This window comes from Notolepis coatsorum (genome assembly GCF_963971535.1).
Source record: "Notolepis coatsorum genome assembly, chromosome: 7".
Classification (NCBI taxonomy): domain Eukaryota; kingdom Metazoa; phylum Chordata; class Actinopteri; order Aulopiformes; family Paralepididae; genus Notolepis; species Notolepis coatsorum.
The window spans coordinates 140800395-140820534 of record NC_140171.1 but is presented as its reverse complement, the minus strand read 5'-3'; the positions used below and the strand labels follow the sequence as shown (position 1 = coordinate 140820534).

The window sequence follows — 20140 nt, the reverse complement described above, 5'->3', positions numbered from 1 at the left end:
TGCATCATCAGAAATGTACGCAGACCAGGGGCGACAGTGGCTCAGTAGGTAGAGCAGTCGTCTGGTCAGCCGGAAGTTCCTTGTTCGATTCCTGCTCCTCCCGGGCAGCGTGTCGAAGTGTCCTTGAGCAAGACATTTAACCCCTAACTGCTCCCGATGAGCAGGTCGGCACCTTGCATGGTCGCCTCCGCCATCGGTGTGTGAATGTGAGTGAATGGGTAAAATGTGAGGAAGAAATTTTAAAGCGCTTTGGATAAAAGCGCTATATAAATGCAGCCATTTACCATTTAATGTATTCTCCCCCCCCCCCTTTTCCCCCCCCTTATAAATACAAGACACATATTGTCCAAATACAAAACTTTTTTTTTTTATTTTCTATGATCAAAACTGCAAAACATCTAGAAAAATATACAACAAATGCTTAACCTTTAACCTTTCACAACATTGAACATTTGAAAAAAAAGGAACATAAAAGAAAAGGAATATTCAGCCCCTCCCACCCCCGCCCCGCCCCTATTGATAAAAGCACATTCGTTTTTCGTTTCCTTTCTATAGCATCATCTTATATGTTTGCAATCATTGTTTAAGGGCTTTAACCCTTCCACTACCACACTACAGAAGGTGTGGTAGTGAAAGGGTTAACCTTATGCATTGCGGTTGTGAAAAGGGTTAACCCTTTGTCGTGTGGCAGTGAAAAGGGTTAACCTTCTGTATTGTCGCAGTGAATAAAGGGTTGACCTTTTGGTCAGTGTGGTTTTAGTGAAAGGGCTTTTTTTTTTTTTTAAACGTCCCCACAGTAGCCAGAGTCATTGGAGAGCTGGGAGTTGGAGCTGCGGTTGGAGGAGGAGTTCCAGATGTCCAGGTGCATGTGGGGTCCGAAGGGGTTAAAGCTGGAGTACTGCTGCTGCTTGGGCCGGCAGGTGGCGCCGGGCTCCCGGCTGAAGGGCGCGTGGTGAGGCGGGGTGACGGGCGACACGGGGGACATGGGGGCCGACCGCTCCGCCTGTTGTTGTTGTTGTTGGAAGTGGTGGCTCTGGTACGGCTCGCTCTGGGGGGTCCAAATGGAACCGAACAGGCTGGACATGGGGGACAGACTGCGGGTACCGGGGAAGTATGGCTGTGGAGGAAAGGGGGAGACACACAACGTTAGAGCTGATGGGACACTTCCTTCCTGTTCAGACACTTCCTTCTGTTCAGACACTTCCTTCTGTTCAGACACTTCCTTCCTGTTCATAGTGAAGGATTTGACGTGTTTGAAGTAACCTACTCTTGTAACAATTGATCTGATAACTATATAATTTATTGTGCAGCTTGAATGAAAAAAAATCACCTGTTGATGATTCATGTGTGTAGCTATGCTATTTGGATAAGGTACAGAGAGGGACATTGATAGGAGCCCACACCAGAAAAGGAGGAGAGCTACATGATGGAAGGGCCTTTCGTGTGTGTGGAGAGGGGGGGGGGGGGTTACATTGCAGGGAGATATTGGTCCACATATGAACTCTTTCTGTGCCATACCCGACATTTCTCGGGTTTCGTCGCCAACCGTTGAGCGCCATACCCGAGCTTTCTCTGGTTTAGATCTTTTGATCTTTTTCCTTTGATCCCCATTCTAAACACTCGCACGGACCTCCCAGAGTCCCCCTTGCACTGCTGCCAGGTGGCAGTATCGCCTACCTTTTGAACTGGGATAGTTTAGTGTGAGGCCACTTTAGTGTGGGGAGTGTCTGCAGGAACTCCTCCCCCTCAGAGGGAATCAGGACAGAGCAATCGCTCTGAGATTTTATCGCCTCAAACCTATTGTTTCCCGTATGATAGCCATGCCCAATATACACGAGTAATTGCGATCGCGATGGGATCACTGGCATTATTCTTTTTGGAGTACCTTCTGACTAAGGTAAGGTTTATTCTATGTCTATTTTACCGAACCTAAAACATGCTTTTGGTAACGATCGCAGTTCCGAGGTAAAACGACCCCCCCCCCCCCCCCCCCCCCTTGATGATTTTGTGAAGAAACAATGGTATATACCTTTGATTTGGAAATATTTGGAGTTTCAGGCGAGCAACCTGAACGATTTGGGCATATGCATATAAGACGTCATATCTCGTGATCTAGAAAAAAATACTGGATTATTTTGGAAAGGGGCGATGTTTAGTGTGTAATAGCGCATGCAAACTAAAGTATGTAGAAATGAACTGGTTTGTCAATGTTTGACTATAAACAATGCCTGTCAAATGAGCCATACTATTGTCTCCATAGCTATAATACAGAACACACAATGGGTTCGCAAACATCACGAAAATGGTCAATAACGCTGGCGCCATTGAGTAAAGATGGGAAAACAGCGTGGCAGTCAATGAGTTAAGGCAACACCAAAATGTATATATTTTCATATTGTCTTCTAAAAAAACACTTAGAACAATATCTAAATAAATGGATGTCACTCATTGAGGAAAAGGTGTATTTGCACCAAATTTCCCATGGAGGTTCATGGGTTCATTTCCCTGGTAATCTATGGATTTATTCAACAAAACACAAGGTTCTTTTCACTGGACGAGTATTGTATTGTATGCTCACACAAAGGTAATGTATGATGCAGCGTTTCCGTTAGCCGGTAATTACCGGTATTTGGCCGGCAAAATCTGTTGAAGTCCGACAAATTTAATCTCTCCGGTCATAGTGTCCGGTGAAAATAGTTCCCTCTGGGCACAGTTTGATTATTTGAATTGTATTTGGATGGGCTGGAGTTGGGTGGCCTATGCGATGAACGAAACAATCATTGCGTTTGTTGTCGTTGCTTCGCCAAGCAGCCGGTCTGGTAATGACGACGCTGTGTCAGTGAGAGCTTGCTGCTGGATTTGCGGAAGGCATGCAGCTGCAGACCCACAGAACCCACCAGCTTTGCTGGCACAGTGCGGTCCCCAGACCTGGAAAGCTGCTCTGCGGGTCTGCAGCTGGATGCTTCTTGCAAACTAACTGCAGGCGGCTGGCCGGCTCGCGCTGATATTGTTGGACCGGCTGCTTGGTGGAGCAACGATGAAACGAATGTAATGAATCGTTCGTCGCATGGGCTATTTAATTTTGGCCTGTTTTGGTACGGTTCGGGTGGTCAAGTTGTGCTTGGAGGGAGTTGTTTTCACCGGACATTATGACCAGCACCAAGTCGTTGGGAGGTGGAGATATACATCACGCAAACCCACGATAATGTTGCCGTCTCTCTGCCAAATTTCTCAGTTCTTCGCTTGATATAATTAATACAAATGTCCAATATAACGGAATTCGTTAGCTCATAAAAATGTGATTATAACAGACTGCTGTTTAGTGTCGGACCGACTTATTTCAAGTCAGCAGCAGCACGGAGTATCGAGGGACTTATTTTATTTGGAATATATTAATGACTGTATACGCAAAAGTAGTCTAGTTTTAAGTAATAATATTATAAATCTACATGCCTTGAGGATGACATTCTTTATATAGCCTGCCTATCAATTGTTTTAAAGCTCAATAAACTATGACCGGAATTAATCTCATTTGTCCGGTAGATTGAAATCTTGCAGGTCACGGAGACCGGCAACAATTTTTTCTAACGGAAACCCTGGTATGATGGTGACTTTACACTGCAACAGAAATAAGGTGTAGGTTCCCCTGAATCATAAAATATATAACACTTGATACTGACTAAAAGAATAAGCTCAGAATTGGCAAAAATATAATTATGTCCAGGAAAACCTTTGTCTACGTAGGCTTTAGAGGGGTTAATGCCTCTCACGGGCAGGGAGGTTTTAAAAATAGGATGATAATTAGATTAATAACCTACCTCTACTAGGCATTTTCCTAATCTGCTATAGGCTGGTAGGTTGTGTTTTTGTGAGATGTTCAATTTGTTACTGTGCAATTGCTTTTTGAAAGCCTATTTTCCCCCAGAATGTGTGGGAAGGCCTATATGTACAGGTGCTACATAAATAAACATCTACTTGAGTGATTATATCCTTACTATAATGAATTAATGGTTTATTTCAAACAATGTAGAGAGAAAAAAACAACGAAAATTTAAATACAAAGATAATTTGCTGTGAAAGAAAAAAGAAATTCTGTAAAATAAAATACAAATAAAATGTATATACATGGGAAAAATTGGATATGAACTGTGAGTTACTCAGAAGCTAAAATTTTATGAAAGCTGTGAGAAAAGAAGAAGTAAATATAAGGCCACTTCCAGTAATGCTGTGAGTCAAGTCTATAAACCATCTATACCACAGACGTCATGGTTCCTCATGTCTGAAACAACCAATGGTGTGGTGAGTGATCCGGAAGCTGATGACCCTGATCCGTCTCTCAACATGCAGACCACCCACGCTGTCATCCATCAGCCAATCAACATGCACACCACCCACGCTGTCATCCATCAGCCAATCAACATGCACACCACCCACGCTGTCATCCATCAGCCAATCAACATGCACACCACCCACGCTGTCATCCATCAGCCAATCAACATGCACACCACCCACGCTGTCATCCATCAGCCAATCAACAAGCACACCACCCACGCTGTCATCCATCAGCCAATCAACAAGCACACCACCCACGCTGTCATCCATCAGCCAATCAAGTTGTCAACTGGGGAGGTGAATGATTCTTAACCCTTTCACTACCACACTATAGTATAATGCAGGACCTGTTGCATCTCCTCCTCCTCTCACTATAGGAGGTTAACCTTTCACTACCACACTACAGACTGTTAACCGTATGCAGTGTGGTAGTGAAAGGGTTACCCATTTGTCGTGTGGCAGTGAAAGGGTTAACCTTCTGTAGTGTCGCAGTGAAAGGGTTAACCTTTTGGTAGTGTGGTAGTGAAAGGGTTAAAGTGCTTGATTTTTTACCAAAAAGAGTCGAGGCCTGGAATTCCTTTAAAACAGCCCATTTTTTAACAAGGTGCTTAAAAAGTCCTTGAAATTCAAATCAACCATTCGCATTGAAAGTTTTGTTCATCCATGATAAAAAAAATCTGAATCAAGAAATAGTTTATTTTTTTTAATCTAAAGTGTAACTAATTGTCGGAAATTGGTTTTAACACATTGTCTGCCACGCAGTTTGCCCATCTTATACCACTCTCTGCCAGTGCTGTAACCCTATGGAGTCGCTCACCTTCTTTGCAGGGCTATAACTTTTTAAATATTATAGCTATATCGAAATTACTATGGCCCATTCAACATCAGGTATCCATCTATCGTGTTAGTACCGTCGTGAATATAAGTATGTTTTTAGAGTGTATAGCAGTCATTCCTAGAACGCGAGTTATAGGTCCCGACGCATATTATACATAATCGATTGGCGTTTCGTTCCTATACACGCTATATTAAAAAATTCAAATGCATATGATCGCTATGCATTATGCTCCATCATGCGTGAAGGAAAGGGGGGGGGGGGTCTTTTATGATTCCTTGATTGTGAGTAACAGCTTTCTTTACTACAACATCATACGTTGATCGGATGGATTGCAATGAAATAAATGCACAATCGAGCTGGAATTAACGTTAGATTCCTCTTACTTGTGGCCGATGAGTCTGGAGAAAAAAAAATCCAATTATTTGATTTCGATCTGCTAGATCCATTTTCCGTTTGTACGACGCAATAAACGCCGAAAGCATATTGATTCTTGCGTCTCGAAAGCGATCCAATGCACTCTAGGTGTTTGTCTGGATCCATGTAACAAGATAGCTCTGCCGGAGCTTTTTCCCCGATGCACAGAGCGCCACATCCGGTTTAGAGTGGAGTGCAACTCGCCCGAAATCCACCAGGCGGCGGTATTGAGGCATTGCAATATCAGACACAGTCCAGCTGGCTCCCGGAGCCTTCCTGGATGAATTATGAATGCCAATAGCGAATAAAGGAAATAACAATCATATAAACGAGTAAACTCGTTGTTGGCGCTATTAGATTGGCGGGCAATAACGAGTAAACTCGTTTTTGGCGCAGGATGTGTTAAGCCATACATTTTGGATCTGATTTTCTTTCAATATTTTTTTTTAATTATATCATTTTAAACTCTTCCACCCGTGCGGTACCGGTACAGGACCGCACGGTACCAGTTCAAACGTATTCAAGAGTAAACATCCTAACTATGTCACAACAGCAGTCAGTGTATATTTTCAGCAATACGTTTGTTTACCAATAAAGTGTTATTAGTGAGATTTTAGTTTTTTAAATGTGTTGTATTTATCGCGGAGATCCGCCATTTTGAATGATGACGATTGTAGTTATTATGAGAAGAGGACATCCAGAGCTCTCAATGAGCGTTGGAATTTTGAAGAACTACACTACCCAACAGATTCTAGCTGCCTTCAAGCAAATTACTTGTGTATGATTTTTTATTTATTTTTTCTCTGGATTATATACCACAAAACTGAACGCTATTGGCATATATTGGAGCGCAGTTAGTTTGTCTCCCCTATTGTGAACATTTAGCAACCATCCGTGTTGAAATCAGTTTAAAAATGGTGGAGCTGTCGCAAGAATAAAAAAACCTATAAAAACCATTCTCTGTTCTTCATGCACGCCTGGTGATACTAAATCCAAATTGAACTCTCCAATTTGAAAGAGAATATTTGGCCCAATCCATAGATGTGCGAGTTGGCTATAATAAGGTAATTTATAGGCCTCATATTCTTTATTCTATAATAATATTTCAAATTGCATGGTCCGGATAGCAGAATTCATTACTGTATCTACAAAACCTTCTGTTTAATCATCTTCCCTTTATTCATTTCCTTAGATTTGTTGTACACGTGATCTCAAGAAGGTACTGAATGAGCTCAGTGGCAGTTTTTCATGTCTGGTCATTTTTAGCATGGTGTTATTCACTGTCAAAGATGCAAAGACAAATCATAATTCATATTCTCCTTTGTTTCATCGCAATTTAAGCAAGCCTAGTAATAGACACAATATTTCTAACACTGGTAATACATTCACTGAGGTCCATATATGTCCCTAGATACCAAGAACATGCAAATGGACCTTGTAGAAGTGGAGCAATCTTCCATTTACTTAACTCATTCCCCGCCAACGACGAGTATACTCGTTATTTGATCGATTTCTTTTATTCGCTATTTCCAATCGTTATCCATCCAGGGAGCCTGTGTAGCCATAGGGAATGAGTCTGAGATTGCAAAAGTCCAATACCGCCGCCTGGTGGTATGCGGCCGATGTTGCCCTCCCTTTGAGACTCTGTGTATGGGGCTGTGTGTCGAGGAAATTCCTCCGGGCGGACTTTTCTAGTAACCTGAACCGAGGGCTTTACCCGATCTCATTGAATAGTTTTCGGGACCCCCGATTCATTATGCTGTGGTGAGTTATGTCGTGGCCCAAATGGACATACGATCTACCAGATGGCAATCAAATAATCGGAATATTCTTTTTGGAATCTCACCGGCCACAGGTAAGAGCAATTTAACGTCAATTTCAGCTTGATTGTGCCTTGTTTTCATAGCCATCGCCCTGATCAGGGTATGCTGTTGTACTATCGAATGCCGTTATTGACAATCAATTAATGAGAAACGACCCCCCCCCTTTCATGCATTCATGATGGAACATAATATACCGATCATATGCATTTGAATTTTTTATTGTAGTGTGTGTATAGGGACGAAATGCCAATGGATTAAGTTTAATATGCGTTGCGGCCTATTACTAGCCTCCCAGGAATTACCCTAAACCGCTCTAAAACCATACTTATATTCACCACGGTATAAAACGGGAATGTATGGATGGAAAAATTATTCCTTTTTCACATCTTGAACGATAGATACTCAATGTCAAATGGGCCATAGTATTGCATCCATAGCGCCCTGCAAACAAGGTGAGCGACTCCATAGGTTTAATGTGTGGCAGCACATAGTCATATCCCGTTCCCAGCGTGGCAGTCAATGAGTTAAGAACCTTGTGCGAACCCTGAAAGACGCCACGAGCATGGACGTGGTGTAGAAGACAATAAGACAAAAAGACTGCAACGGAGGCATGGCAACATGCCCTTGTGCTTCAGATTGAATGGTCGATGATGTGTGATCTCCCTTGAAATCTAACAAGTTAATAATAAACTTTGCCAAACTGAAAGTGAAACTTAACATGAATGGGATATAAACATGTGAACTTGTGAGAGTTGAGAAAATGGTAAAAATAGACTTCAAAAGGTTCTATGAGGTAGGATATCTATTCAGCTTGTAGACTCATATTTTACAGAACAACAATAGTAGGCTGGGAATGTGAATATAAAGAAAAGAGAGTTTGTTTACAAGACGAAACCTTTACCTATCACACTTCCAATTACTATGGAGTCCAATACGACGACCATCAATCGACCTATCTCAAACCCACCCTCTTTTCCTGATCCTCCAATCACAGCTGTTGCTTCCCTCAGACAAAAATTGTGATTGGAGGATCAAGAAAAGGGGGCGGGGCTTGAGACAGGTCAATTAGGTCATTTAAGATGTGATTTCCCATACCTAAATATGAGGGATGCATACCAATACTGGTATCGGAAATCTGTCCAATACCAGGCTAAAATACAATACTGCTTTTTACCTTGCTTTTTAGTTAACACTTTGTATGCCACTCACGGCTTTATTCGGGTTTACGACCCGACCGTTGAGTGCCACGTCACGGCTATTCTCGGATAATTTTTTTTATTAGCGATCTGAAATCATATTGCATCACGCGAGCCTACCGTTGGATATCCAGGGACCGCCGCCGCTCAGATCTGAAAAAAGCGCCCCCTATCGTCTCCCAGGTGGTAAATCACCCTTTTGGAATGGACTCAATGAAAGTGAATGGGAGAACGGATTTCTGACTCCACATTTTACTTTTCACTGATGCAGCCGGGGTCTACCAGAGTTTAACCATGGAGCCTCTGAATCGCGGGGAATCATGTGTTCTACTGTATGGTGATCAGGAATTGGAAAATACCATTTGGATACCATCTGATGTCAGGTAAGGAATCTATGTTATCAGTGTTAGGATAATCAGACTCGTTTTCACAGAGATATAAGCTTTTTTGTGATATGTGCTCTAGCTGTTTTCACTGTAAAAGCCATGAGGAAATGAGAGCAGCTATTATCAGCGCGCGGCTCGAACGTGCGTGCGTGCACATATACTATCGATCATCTAGCGTTTATTTGAAAACGATTCATAAATAGGCCGACAAATATCAACGTTCTGGAATATTCCAGTAAAAGGCGATTATCATAGAATGTGTTGTTTTTCACCTGAAAACGGGTGCTTTTCAAAATGCTATCAAACGGAAATGAAGCGATAAAAAAACAATCTGCCTTGACAACATTGACTGGAAAATGATTCTTTGATAAGCGACGGGCAGATTAGACACATAGCCATAATTTAAAACATAGATTAGGCGATATTACCGTTAACACTTTGGCTGCCTAAGGTTAAATTCATGATATACCATAGATTGCCAGCTCTATTTGTCTATGGAGAAAGTCCCCTTCTTTGCAGGGCTATAACTTTTTAAATTCTATTGCTACATTGCCATTATTAGGGCCCATTCAAAGTCCTATATGTATTGTTCATTGTGTAGCAACGTTAAACTTTTTCATTCACATATTCATAGTAAAGTATGGTCTAATGTATAAGTATGTTTTCATCTCTTTCTGCAGATTTCTCCAGAACGTGATATATAGCCCCAAATGCATTATATTGATGATGAAATACAGTTTGATGGCAATCAGCGCGATATAAAAAATTCCAACTAGACGTACTTCTAGAAGTTACTACACGTCATCTGATGTTGACCGGATGGGCGAGGGGGCGTTTATAATTCCGTGGGCAGCGTTATACCAATCATCTAATGTGGGTCAAATGTTGATAATAGCAGTTAGTATCGAAGACGGTAACGTTACACGCTCAAACTCACCCCAGTCTCCGCGCGCCGTTGGGCGATCATCGTAGAGTAGAAATTCTATCATTATGGGATGGCGATTTACCCGGTCCATCTCCAGCTTGTATAATGGTATATACGTCCAAATCATGTTGTTTATCGAGTTATTGGCAATCGATCACTGTGTAGCGTGACGAGCCAGAGTCCCGGGACCTATAGCGAGTGCCCGGAAGTAATACGGAGTCCAGCACAACCTCTATGGCACATCCTGTTAAGCAGTTGCGCCGATCGGCCACCAGATGGCGCTCCTGAACCACCAGAGAGCTCAGTGGGTCCTGCTGGTGGATCTCAGGCCAGCGGAGGGGACATATGAATCCGATCGCAGATTTTTTAAATATTGATATTAAAGACGCTGTAAAGCGTCTTCGGCAACTTGAGCATGGCCCGCAATGACATCTAAACACGGTTCCCGGCACCCAAAGTGTTAACATTGGCGCCGATGGTGGCATTCAAGGGACTAAATGGGAATTAACCTCCGGCGCTCAAAGTGTTAAAGGGGACCTGCATTGCTATTCCTAGCACTATTTGGGCAACTTTACACAATTCCTGTGAGTCTATGGAAGACATCTGTAAGGTTTATTTTTTAAAAAAATCATTGTTTTATATTTCTAATGGAGTACTCAAATGCATCATTTTCCAGCCTCAAGATTTCAGCCTGTTATTGGCCTGGCTCCGCCCATAAGCACTTTCAGTGGCAGTCATCCACAGAGTCTGCGAGTGGCAGAGGCAGAGAGAAAGAGAGAGAGAGAGAGAGAGAGAGAGAGAGAGAGAGAGAGAGAGAGAGAGAGAGAGAGAGAGAGAGAGAGAAAGAGATGGAGGAGAGAAATAGACAAGTGGAGGAAGAGAAACAAAAGGTGGAGGAGAGAGACAGAGGTGGAGGAAGAGAGAGAGAGAGAGAGAGAGAGAGAGAGAGAGCAAGAGAGAGAGAGAGAACTGTGTAAACACTCTGCGTGCAGGTCCCCTTCTCTCTCTCTCTCTCTCTCGATTCGGGAGCATAAGCTGTAGCGCGGCACAGTGGTAGACTTCCTCGAACGGGAGAGAGAGAGAGAACTGTGTAAACACTCTGCATGCAGGTCCCCTTCTTTCTCTATCTCTCTCTCCCGTTCGAGGAAGTCTACCACTGTGCCGCGCTACAGCTTATGCTCCCGAATCGAGAGAGAGAGAGAGAAGGGGACCTGCACGCAGAGTGTTTACACAGTGATCTCTCTCTCTCTCTCTCGATTCGGGAGCAGCTGTAGTGCGCAGCACAGTGTGTATGTGTGCTCTGTCGCGAGGGTCTATCTGATTCTCTCTCTCTCTCTCTCTCTCTCTCTCTCTCTCGCTCGCTCTGTCAAACACCGTTTGGTGCGCTACAACCACAGAGCCAATCGGATCACTATCCGCTCCATCCTCGCCACGTGACGTCACCATGCGAGTCAAATCAGAACGACCTGATTAAAATGGACCAGGAAATGAATGACGGCAATCCGCCAATATGGTATTTAGTAGGGCTGACCCCTATTAGTCGATTAGTTGACTAATCGGTCGAAAGGAGCTGTAGTCGACTAACCAACCTCTTAGTCGAATAGTAAAAAAAAAAAAATATATATATATAATATTTAAATCTCTTATTTTTGTATCATTCTTTCCAAAAGAAAAGAGGACAAGAAGCCTTCAGTCGACTCCTTCAGACATTAAGCACCCTCCACAGCAGTGGAGGTTTCTCTATGACAACACGTGAAACACAAATTCACTCATAATTCATAATTATTATTAATTTACATATATATATATATATTTTATTTAATTTTTATTATTATTATTATTTTTTTTTATTAGAAATGTTTCTCTTTAAAAAGAAAGTGCCAGTGAACTTTTTCTTTTCTTCAAAAATTGCCAAAATTGACAGCTCTGAGCTCAGGCCTGCACTGCACTACTGCAGTAATGGCTGCAGTAAAACTGGTGCAGAATTCTGCACGGGTTGACCCGGGATTAAATAAATAATAAATAATAGCCAATCAAAATAGGCTATTAACGTCATCTAAGCACGGTCTGTGCATTTAAACTCTTGCCATTGAATGGGGGATTGAATGATTGACAGCCTTGAAATCCAATCAGAGAATGTTGCCATCTCTGCTGCTCTGCAGCTACACGGAGGTTGAATGATTGACAGCCTTGAGATCCAATCAGAGAATGGTTCCTACTCTGCAGGCTGTCCTCCATTTTCAATTCATATTGACATTTATGACATACACAACATACATGACATTTATGGCATATGAACTCAATAGCCCGCCGCGGCATTGCCTGTTTAATACACCAAGAACCATGTCGCGGGCAGCGGGTAGCTTTCCCCGCTTGCGTTTCTAATCAAATATTAATATCGCCGCGGGGAGGGGGGGCATAATCCCACGGGACAATGGGATTGACCGATATGTTTACCAATATTCCAATGTACAGTTTTTCTGTACCATTGACTCAGAATGGTCTGTTTTATTGAAATCGTCACAGCAGTATAGTTTGTTTATATTGTGTGTGTGTGTGTACTGGAATGAGTGCATGTGGGATTGATGTGGTGATACTTCTTGACTTGTAGCCTATTGCGTCTTGGCAGTAAAGCTGTGAGTACAGTGGTGAGTCCAGGGTGGACATTTACCATGCATTTTATAAGCTCTTTTTGCATGAAATTGCAAAGAAATTGCATGTAGATGTGTTTGAAACAGTGAGGATGAGAAATGGTCTGATCTTGCTGTAAACAAATAGTTTTTGATTTGCCTTCTTGACTAAGCTATTGTTGTGATGTGTGTAAGTGAGGTGTGTGTCAAGAGTTACTCAAAGGTATAAATTACTACTAGTGCCTGCCTGTTGTCTTTAACTGTAGTGTCTGTCTGCTGTATTCATAACCACACTGTGTCTGTACTTCTTTATTACAATTTTTTATCTCCCGTCCTCCCCAATTTTTGAACTCACCAGCCACTACTGACACACACATTGGGGGATGTTTTATAAATATAATATAATAATTTGTGCTTCACCTAAAAATTTGGTCAGCAGCCTTCACTGCTCCACAGCCCAAATGGAATGATAGAAAAAATAATAATAATAATTAAAAATATTATACTTTTTTTTATTTATTTTTTGTTGACCAATAGTTTTGGCCAATCATAGTCGACCATCCAAATCCTTAGTTGGGGACAGCCCTAGTATTTAGACACAAAAACACATTGATACTAACTCCTATTACTATAATACAATGCTAGAGACTCAAAAAAGACATTTAATGCATGTCACCTTTAATAAAGTATTGGGAGCTGTAATGCAGTGTTCTATTCATAAATTCCAAAAATCTACTTTTTCCAGTTTTCACTCTTTATTATGGTTTCAGCTTTCTTGTGACCGAAATTTATTTAATGGTGAGCTTACTACACCAGATGTTGTTGAGGATTAGCCAAGCAAAAGAGACAATACAAGCTCTGTACTATGAACGTTCATAGCAATCTAGATTCTTATCTCATCAAATTGTCTCATAAATAATCGCAATGAATAGAGAAGAGTTTTAAAATCAAATGTTGACCCCCAAGAATCAAATTCAAATTGTGATATTCCCAAGGATTCTCACCCCTCGTATTGGCAGGGAATCATAAATATATACCATATAAATATATAATTATATACCATATTGGCCTGAATATAAGATAACCCTGATTATAAGACAACCGCCCTTTTTCAAGACTCATTTCTGGGAAAATATTTTTTGAAGATCTTGTTTTTATAAAGAAAATAAGTATAGCCTATCTGACCAGAATGTAGGCTACCTACTAACACATTGAATAAAACAAGGTAGGTATATGTTTACATATATTAAATTAAGTTGTCCTGTTAACACACAGTTACAATAACACAAAACAATAATGAATTTAGTTATTTAAATTGAATACATACTTTATTAAACTATAGCCTGCTGGTAGGCCTATTTCTAACATAATTTAGAACATATTATTCAATTATTATATATTTCAATTAGATGGCCTCATTAACCCTTTAATCGCCAATGACGAGTTAACACGTCAATCTCCGCCATGCGTAATCTGCCAATGACGCCGTAACACGTCATTGAGATCAATATTTCAAAAATCTGTGATGGCAATCATATTTCACCCGCGGAGACTTGAGATCTCCTGTTGATCTCCTCTCAACTCTCCAACGGTTCAAGAGCGCCATCTGGTGGCCGATCGGCGGATCGCCCAAACAGCAAACCGGAAACAGAAAGTGGTGCTCATCCAAATTCGGTCCGACCACTCGCTATAGCTCCCGGGGCTCCATCTCGACACACTGGATAATCAATCGCTCGCCCTAACTCAATAAACAACGTTATTTGGACGTATATAGTATTATACAACCTGGAAATGGTTCATCTAGATCAACATCCCATAATAGGAAACGTTCTACTCCAAGCTGATCGCCCAACGGCCCGAGGAGACTGGGGTAAGTTTCAGCGTTTATTATTACCGTGTTCGATACAAACTGCTCTGATGATCATATCACCCACACTACATGAATCATCTAACGTTGGCCACGGAATTATAAACGACTCCCCCCCCCATCCGGTCAACATCAGATGATGAGTAGTAACTTCTAAAAGCACGTACATTTAAAAAATTGTATCTGGCGCCGATCGCTATCGAACTGTATTTGATCATCAATATAATGCATTTATGGCTATAAATCACGTTCTGCAGAATGCTGCAGAAAACGATACAAATATATTTATACTTTAGACCATATTTTAGTATGAATATGTGAATGAAAAAGTAGAACGTTGCTACATCCTAAACGATAGATACTTGATGTTGAATGGGGCATAGTAATGTCAATTTAGCAATACAATTTAAAAAGTTATAGCCCTGCAAAGAAGGGGAACATCTCCATAGACTTTTCAACAGTGGCAGATAGGGGTATATGATCAGAATAATCCCTGGCAGATAAAGGGTTAATCCCCTTGATAGAAGTCACTCGCCCTCATTCTGACCTTGGTTAACTTGGCCTTACTTTCAACTATTAGCTAGCGGATCATCAGACATTTACATCACTGTCTTTCAAATGCCGTATCAGGCTCAGTTTCTACGCTAACACGCTATGATATCATCGTAATCTAATAACCTCAATCTAGATTGCGAGGAATCCATTAATATCAAAACATATCATGCTAGCTTACCAAGGGGCTAAATATCATGGAAAAGTCAGTTTCTTTAATGCAAATATTCACAGTGTGATTTGCAGCAAAGAACACCATCTTATATTTGGGACAATACAGTGTATATATATATATATATATATATATATATATATATATATATATGTTGCGGTATGGATATATCTAAATATCACCATAATTACTTTTTTTACTGTATGAAGCACATTCGGTATGAAGCACATTCTCAGGGGCTCATACAGAACCAAGCATTTCACTGTAATGTACATGTACTTTATACGTGACAAATAAAACAAACAAACAAACAAAAGACATCTCACTGTGCAAAGCCTGCTGGTGTAGCTGCACAGGTGCCTCTTGCTGTGGTATCTGATCAACTCTGGCCACACTCACTGCACACACTCACTTTAGACACTTTAAACACTACATTATATTTATCTATTTATTAAATAGATTTGCACTACATTCATACCTCATTTGCATTTTGCACCTTACCGTAAAAAAAAGGTTTTGTACCTCATTGTCTGCATTTTTACTTAATTGTACTTAGTTTGTGTATTGTATTGTGGGTATAGTGTTATTCCTCTTTTACTAAATTTTTTACTGTATGAAGCACATTCTGTATGAAGCACAATCTCAGGGGGCTCATACAGAACCAAGCATTTCACTGTAATGTACATGTACCTTATACGTGACAAATAAATCACAAACTTGAATCACACCACCACCACATGTCATCATCACCTTGGTGCCCACACAGCCGGCCGTGTCCCAGGCCGAGGGAGCCTCCTGGGGGCAGTCCTCGCTCCAGCTGGCCTGGTGGCCGTAGACACTCTGGCTCTCCTGGCACAGGAAGCCACTCTGGAAGTTGGCATTTCCTGCTGGGACAGGGTCACATTCAGGGTCAACCCTTTCACTGCAACAATACAGGTTAACCTTTTTCACTGCCACACAACAAAGGGTTGACCCTTTCACTACCACGCTACAGAAGGTTAACCCTTTCACTGCCACGCGACAGAAGGTTAACCCTTTCACTACCACACTACAGAAGGTTAACCCTGTCGCAACCACACTGCAGAAGGTTTAGAAAGGGAAACAATTTAAAAAAGGTTCCAGGAGTTCTATGCACTTTTTCCACCTACAATGAAATATATTTCTCTGTTTTGTGGATGATACATTTAGATGCGTGTACAAGAGTAACACTCTCTCAAAGCTGGACACAAGAGAGCCACAAGTCTACTTTGTGATAACCATTAAACCATTACTTCCTGGTCTATATGGAGGTGTAGTGGTTACTTCCTGGTCTATAGGGAGGTGTAGTGGTATAGGGAGGTGTAGTGGTTACTTCCTGGTCTATATGGAGGTGTAGTGGTTACTTCCTGGTCTATAGGGAGGTGTAGTGGTATAGGGAGGTGTAGTGGTTACTTCCTGGTCTATATGGAGGTGTAGCGGTTACTTCCTGGTCTATAGGGAGGTGTAGTGGTTACTTCCTGGTCTATATGGAGGTGTAGTGGTTACTTCCTGGTCTATAGGGAGGTGTAGTGGTATAGGGAGGTGTAGTGGTTACTTCCTGGTCTATATGGAGGTGTAGCGGTTACTTCCTGGTCTATAGGGAGGTGTAGTGGTTACTTCCTGGTCTATAGGGAGGTGTAGTGGTTACTTCCTGGTCTATATGGAGGTGTAGTGGTTACATCCTGGTCTATAGGGAGGCGTAGTGGTTACTTCCTGGTCTATAGGGAGGTGTAGTGGTTACGTCATTGTTGTTTCCGGCGCGGTCCACCTCACATGAAATTGCAATGTATTTCCAATGGACACATTTCTAAAACGTCTCGTTTAAAACAAATAAAGCATGAACATTGGCATGGTGTACCTTTCTGTGTGTATTCATCCACAATCTATAGTTCAACATAAAAAATTAGCAATTAATCGTAAAATAATTACGTATAATTTTATTTCAACCAGAAATGCTAGTGATTAATAATGTTAGTGATAGAAGGGAACTCATTTTGTGCAAAAATGGAAAGCTTGCCAATGTTCATGAGGCAGAACTATTACAATAGCCGATAATACATTTTCCCAATGATAAATCCCTATACGGGTGGACCGCGCGGGAAACTAAAGTGACGTCAGACTACACCTCCCTATGCTATATTATATTTACTTCTGACCAGCATGGATTGGATGAGGCATCCCATGACTGTGGTTTATAATCACAATATAGGAACGTGTACCTTGCAATGTGAACAATGTCACTATCTGCTTCTGTACCTACAAGCCATGAACAAACTAACTGTTAACATCGGATGGATGTTGGAAGGAAGCAAGCAAGGATGTTTATCGGTTAGCAACTGGGGGTCAAATGTATCCAATTACAACACAAAGCTTCTATCTTTGTTTTTTTTACAAGACAAGTTGTATCATTGGAGGATCAAGAATAGAGGACGGAGCTTGAGATAGGTAAATTGGATTCATGCTCAGGGAAGTAGAGAGACTTGTTACTCACCCGTCATATAGTTGCCCTGGTCACAGTAGCTGTAGGGACTGTTGCATTGGCTGTTGGCACTATTCCAGGGAAAGCTGCAACCATTGAGAGATAACAATTCAATTGACGGTTTCTCTGACCAGGAACAGATAAAATAACACATTCACAGATACATAAAAAAAATTATTTTCTACATAGTAAGTATAAGTATCTAGATCACTATTGCTAGAAGGGTATAGGGAGGTGTAGTCTGACGTCACTGGTTGTTCCACCCGTATAGGGATTTATCATTGGGAAAATGGATTATCGGCTATTGTAACAATTCTGCCGCATGGAAATTGAAAAGCTTTCCATTTTTTTCACAAAACGAGTTCCCTTCTATCACTAACATTATTGTTTAAGCATTTTTGGTTGAAATACAATTTGGCGATTATTTTTTATGATTAATTGCGAATATTTTCATGTCGAGCTATAGATTGTGGATGAATAAGCACAGAAAGGTACACCATGCAAATGTTAATGCTTTATTTGTTTTAAACGAGACGATTTAGAAATGGGCAATGGGGGAATACATTGCGTTGGACAGAGGGTGGAACACGAAAAACGGCAATGACGTAACCACTACACCTCCCTATAAGGTATAATGCGTAGGAGAAAAAAATTATAATATATGTACAGTATAGACTTCTTTCTATTTAACTGTGCTCAGGACTTTACTGGACGTCAACCTTATTTGCACTTGTCAAATAATGACGTTTCAGCCTGTTTGAAAGTGTTATCAGTCAAAGTCAAATAATGACGTTTCAGCCCGTTTGAAAGTGTTATCAGTCAAAGTCAAATAATGGCGGTTTCAAAGTGCACCATCCCCTCGCCCTCCATACTGCTATTTCCCCAGATCGAAGGCATGCGATTGGATAAACGCACTGCTAATGGGCAGTCCGTGGTTTTCAAAAAGAAAATGGTGGCTCATTCGCCTGTCAACTTTCTCTTGTTCTACCCAAAGTTTAACCTAAAATATGTTTGTTTTAGCGGAAGGGTTGACATGATATTGCTAGATCTTGAGTGATATTTGATCTGCAATGCCTAGTTTTAAAGTTGTATCAGTCGGTGTCAAATAACGACGTCTCGCCTTTGTTTTGGTGGCACTTTAGTGACACGTAGAGGCTGGACCTGAAACTACTCATTATGGCTTTAAGGAGTATTGCTTTTGACTAGGGATGTCCGATATTATCGGCCAATATCGGCATTAAAATGTGATATCGGAAAATATCGGTTTTCAAATTTTTTTATTTAATTTTTTGTACATTTCTATAACCTTTATTTATCGGCCTACCGATATTATCGGCCGATATCGGCATTAAAATGTGATATCGGTATCGGAAATTAAGAGTTGGACAATATCGGTATAGGTAAAAAAGCCAATATCGAGCACCCCTACTTTTGACACATTCACAGGACCAGTGGGTCCTATATCTCATATGAAAAACATTGGGAATCAATATTGGCAGAAGATAAATCGAAAGGCAATGTTGATTCATTTTGCACATAATATCACACACATCCAAAAACAGTTTTGCACACATTCATTTAGTTTGACAGTTATGGAGAGTAAATGAGTTAGTATGTGGCCACCAGCGCTCAGAACCATTACTCAGAGAGGACAGAGCAATACCTCCTTCATCCAATGACCTTGAATATATTGATGTGTGGGGTGTTTGGGGGACCGACTGTTCCGGGGGGGTTCACATGCCTTTGAGCGACATTGTACTACTGTACTTATTTTATGCCTATTCTTAAGTCTGCATGTTTACATTGCACTACTTTTATTGTCTTTTATACCTCTTCTTATGTCTGCAATTTATGCATTGTTTTTTATTCGGTCAATTATGTGCTGATTTTATGCCCATGTTCATTATTATACTAATTGCTGTGGGGCACTCTGGACTGCGGTCCATGTGTGAAAGATATACTATATAGATAGTTATTAATATGTATTATTGTAGAAATGTGTGCATTTCTTTGAAAATGAGGGTGACCTCAATTGTCTTTGAGAATAAATAAAGGTTTGAATGAATATATATGAAACACGTACCCGTTGTAGGGGCCAGGGGCCGCGGCAGGCTGTGGGACGTAGGGCTGGGGTTCTGTGGTGTTGTACCGGAACTCGTTGGTGAGCGGTACCGATGGAGCGGACCACGTCTCCTCCGGCAAATACTGAGCGGCCGGGTCTGAGGGAGGACAGTTACACATGAATGAACCAATTAATGATTTTATTTCGGTCTTCTTAAAAGTGGAGATCCGATCGGCCCCCTCGCTGGAGACATTTAAGGCCCGTCTAAAAACCCACTTTTATTCCCTAGCCTTCAATAAACCCTGATTCTCCCACACCCTAACTCACACACTCCCATGCAATTTGATCCTGCCCCCTCCCCCTTGTATCTGTTCTTGTGCTCCTCTGTCCCATGTGTGCTATACTGTACTTTGTGCTCCCCTATCCGCGTGTTGGCCTATTGTTGT

General features: G+C 41.3%; 1 protein-coding gene across 2 annotated transcripts in view; it reads right to left on the bottom strand.

Annotated features, from left to right (window-relative positions):
- Positions 1-754: 754 nt before the first annotated feature.
- Positions 755-20140, bottom strand: part of tmem131l (transmembrane 131 like) — a 161123-nt gene continuing 141737 nt past the window's right edge. Inside the window, exons 31-34 of one of the 2 annotated variants that reach the window (XM_084317960.1) lie at positions 19716-19851; positions 17645-17718; positions 15886-16022; positions 755-1117 (exon numbers count right to left, since the gene is read on the bottom strand). In XM_084317960.1, the coding sequence (XP_084174086.1) occupies positions 782-1117; positions 15886-16022; positions 17645-17718; positions 19716-19851 (683 nt within the window). In that variant the 3' untranslated portion in view covers positions 755-781. The remainder of the gene's footprint in view (positions 1118-15885; positions 16023-17644; positions 17719-19715; positions 19852-20140) is intronic. The other variant, XM_084317961.1, reaches the window with a different exon arrangement.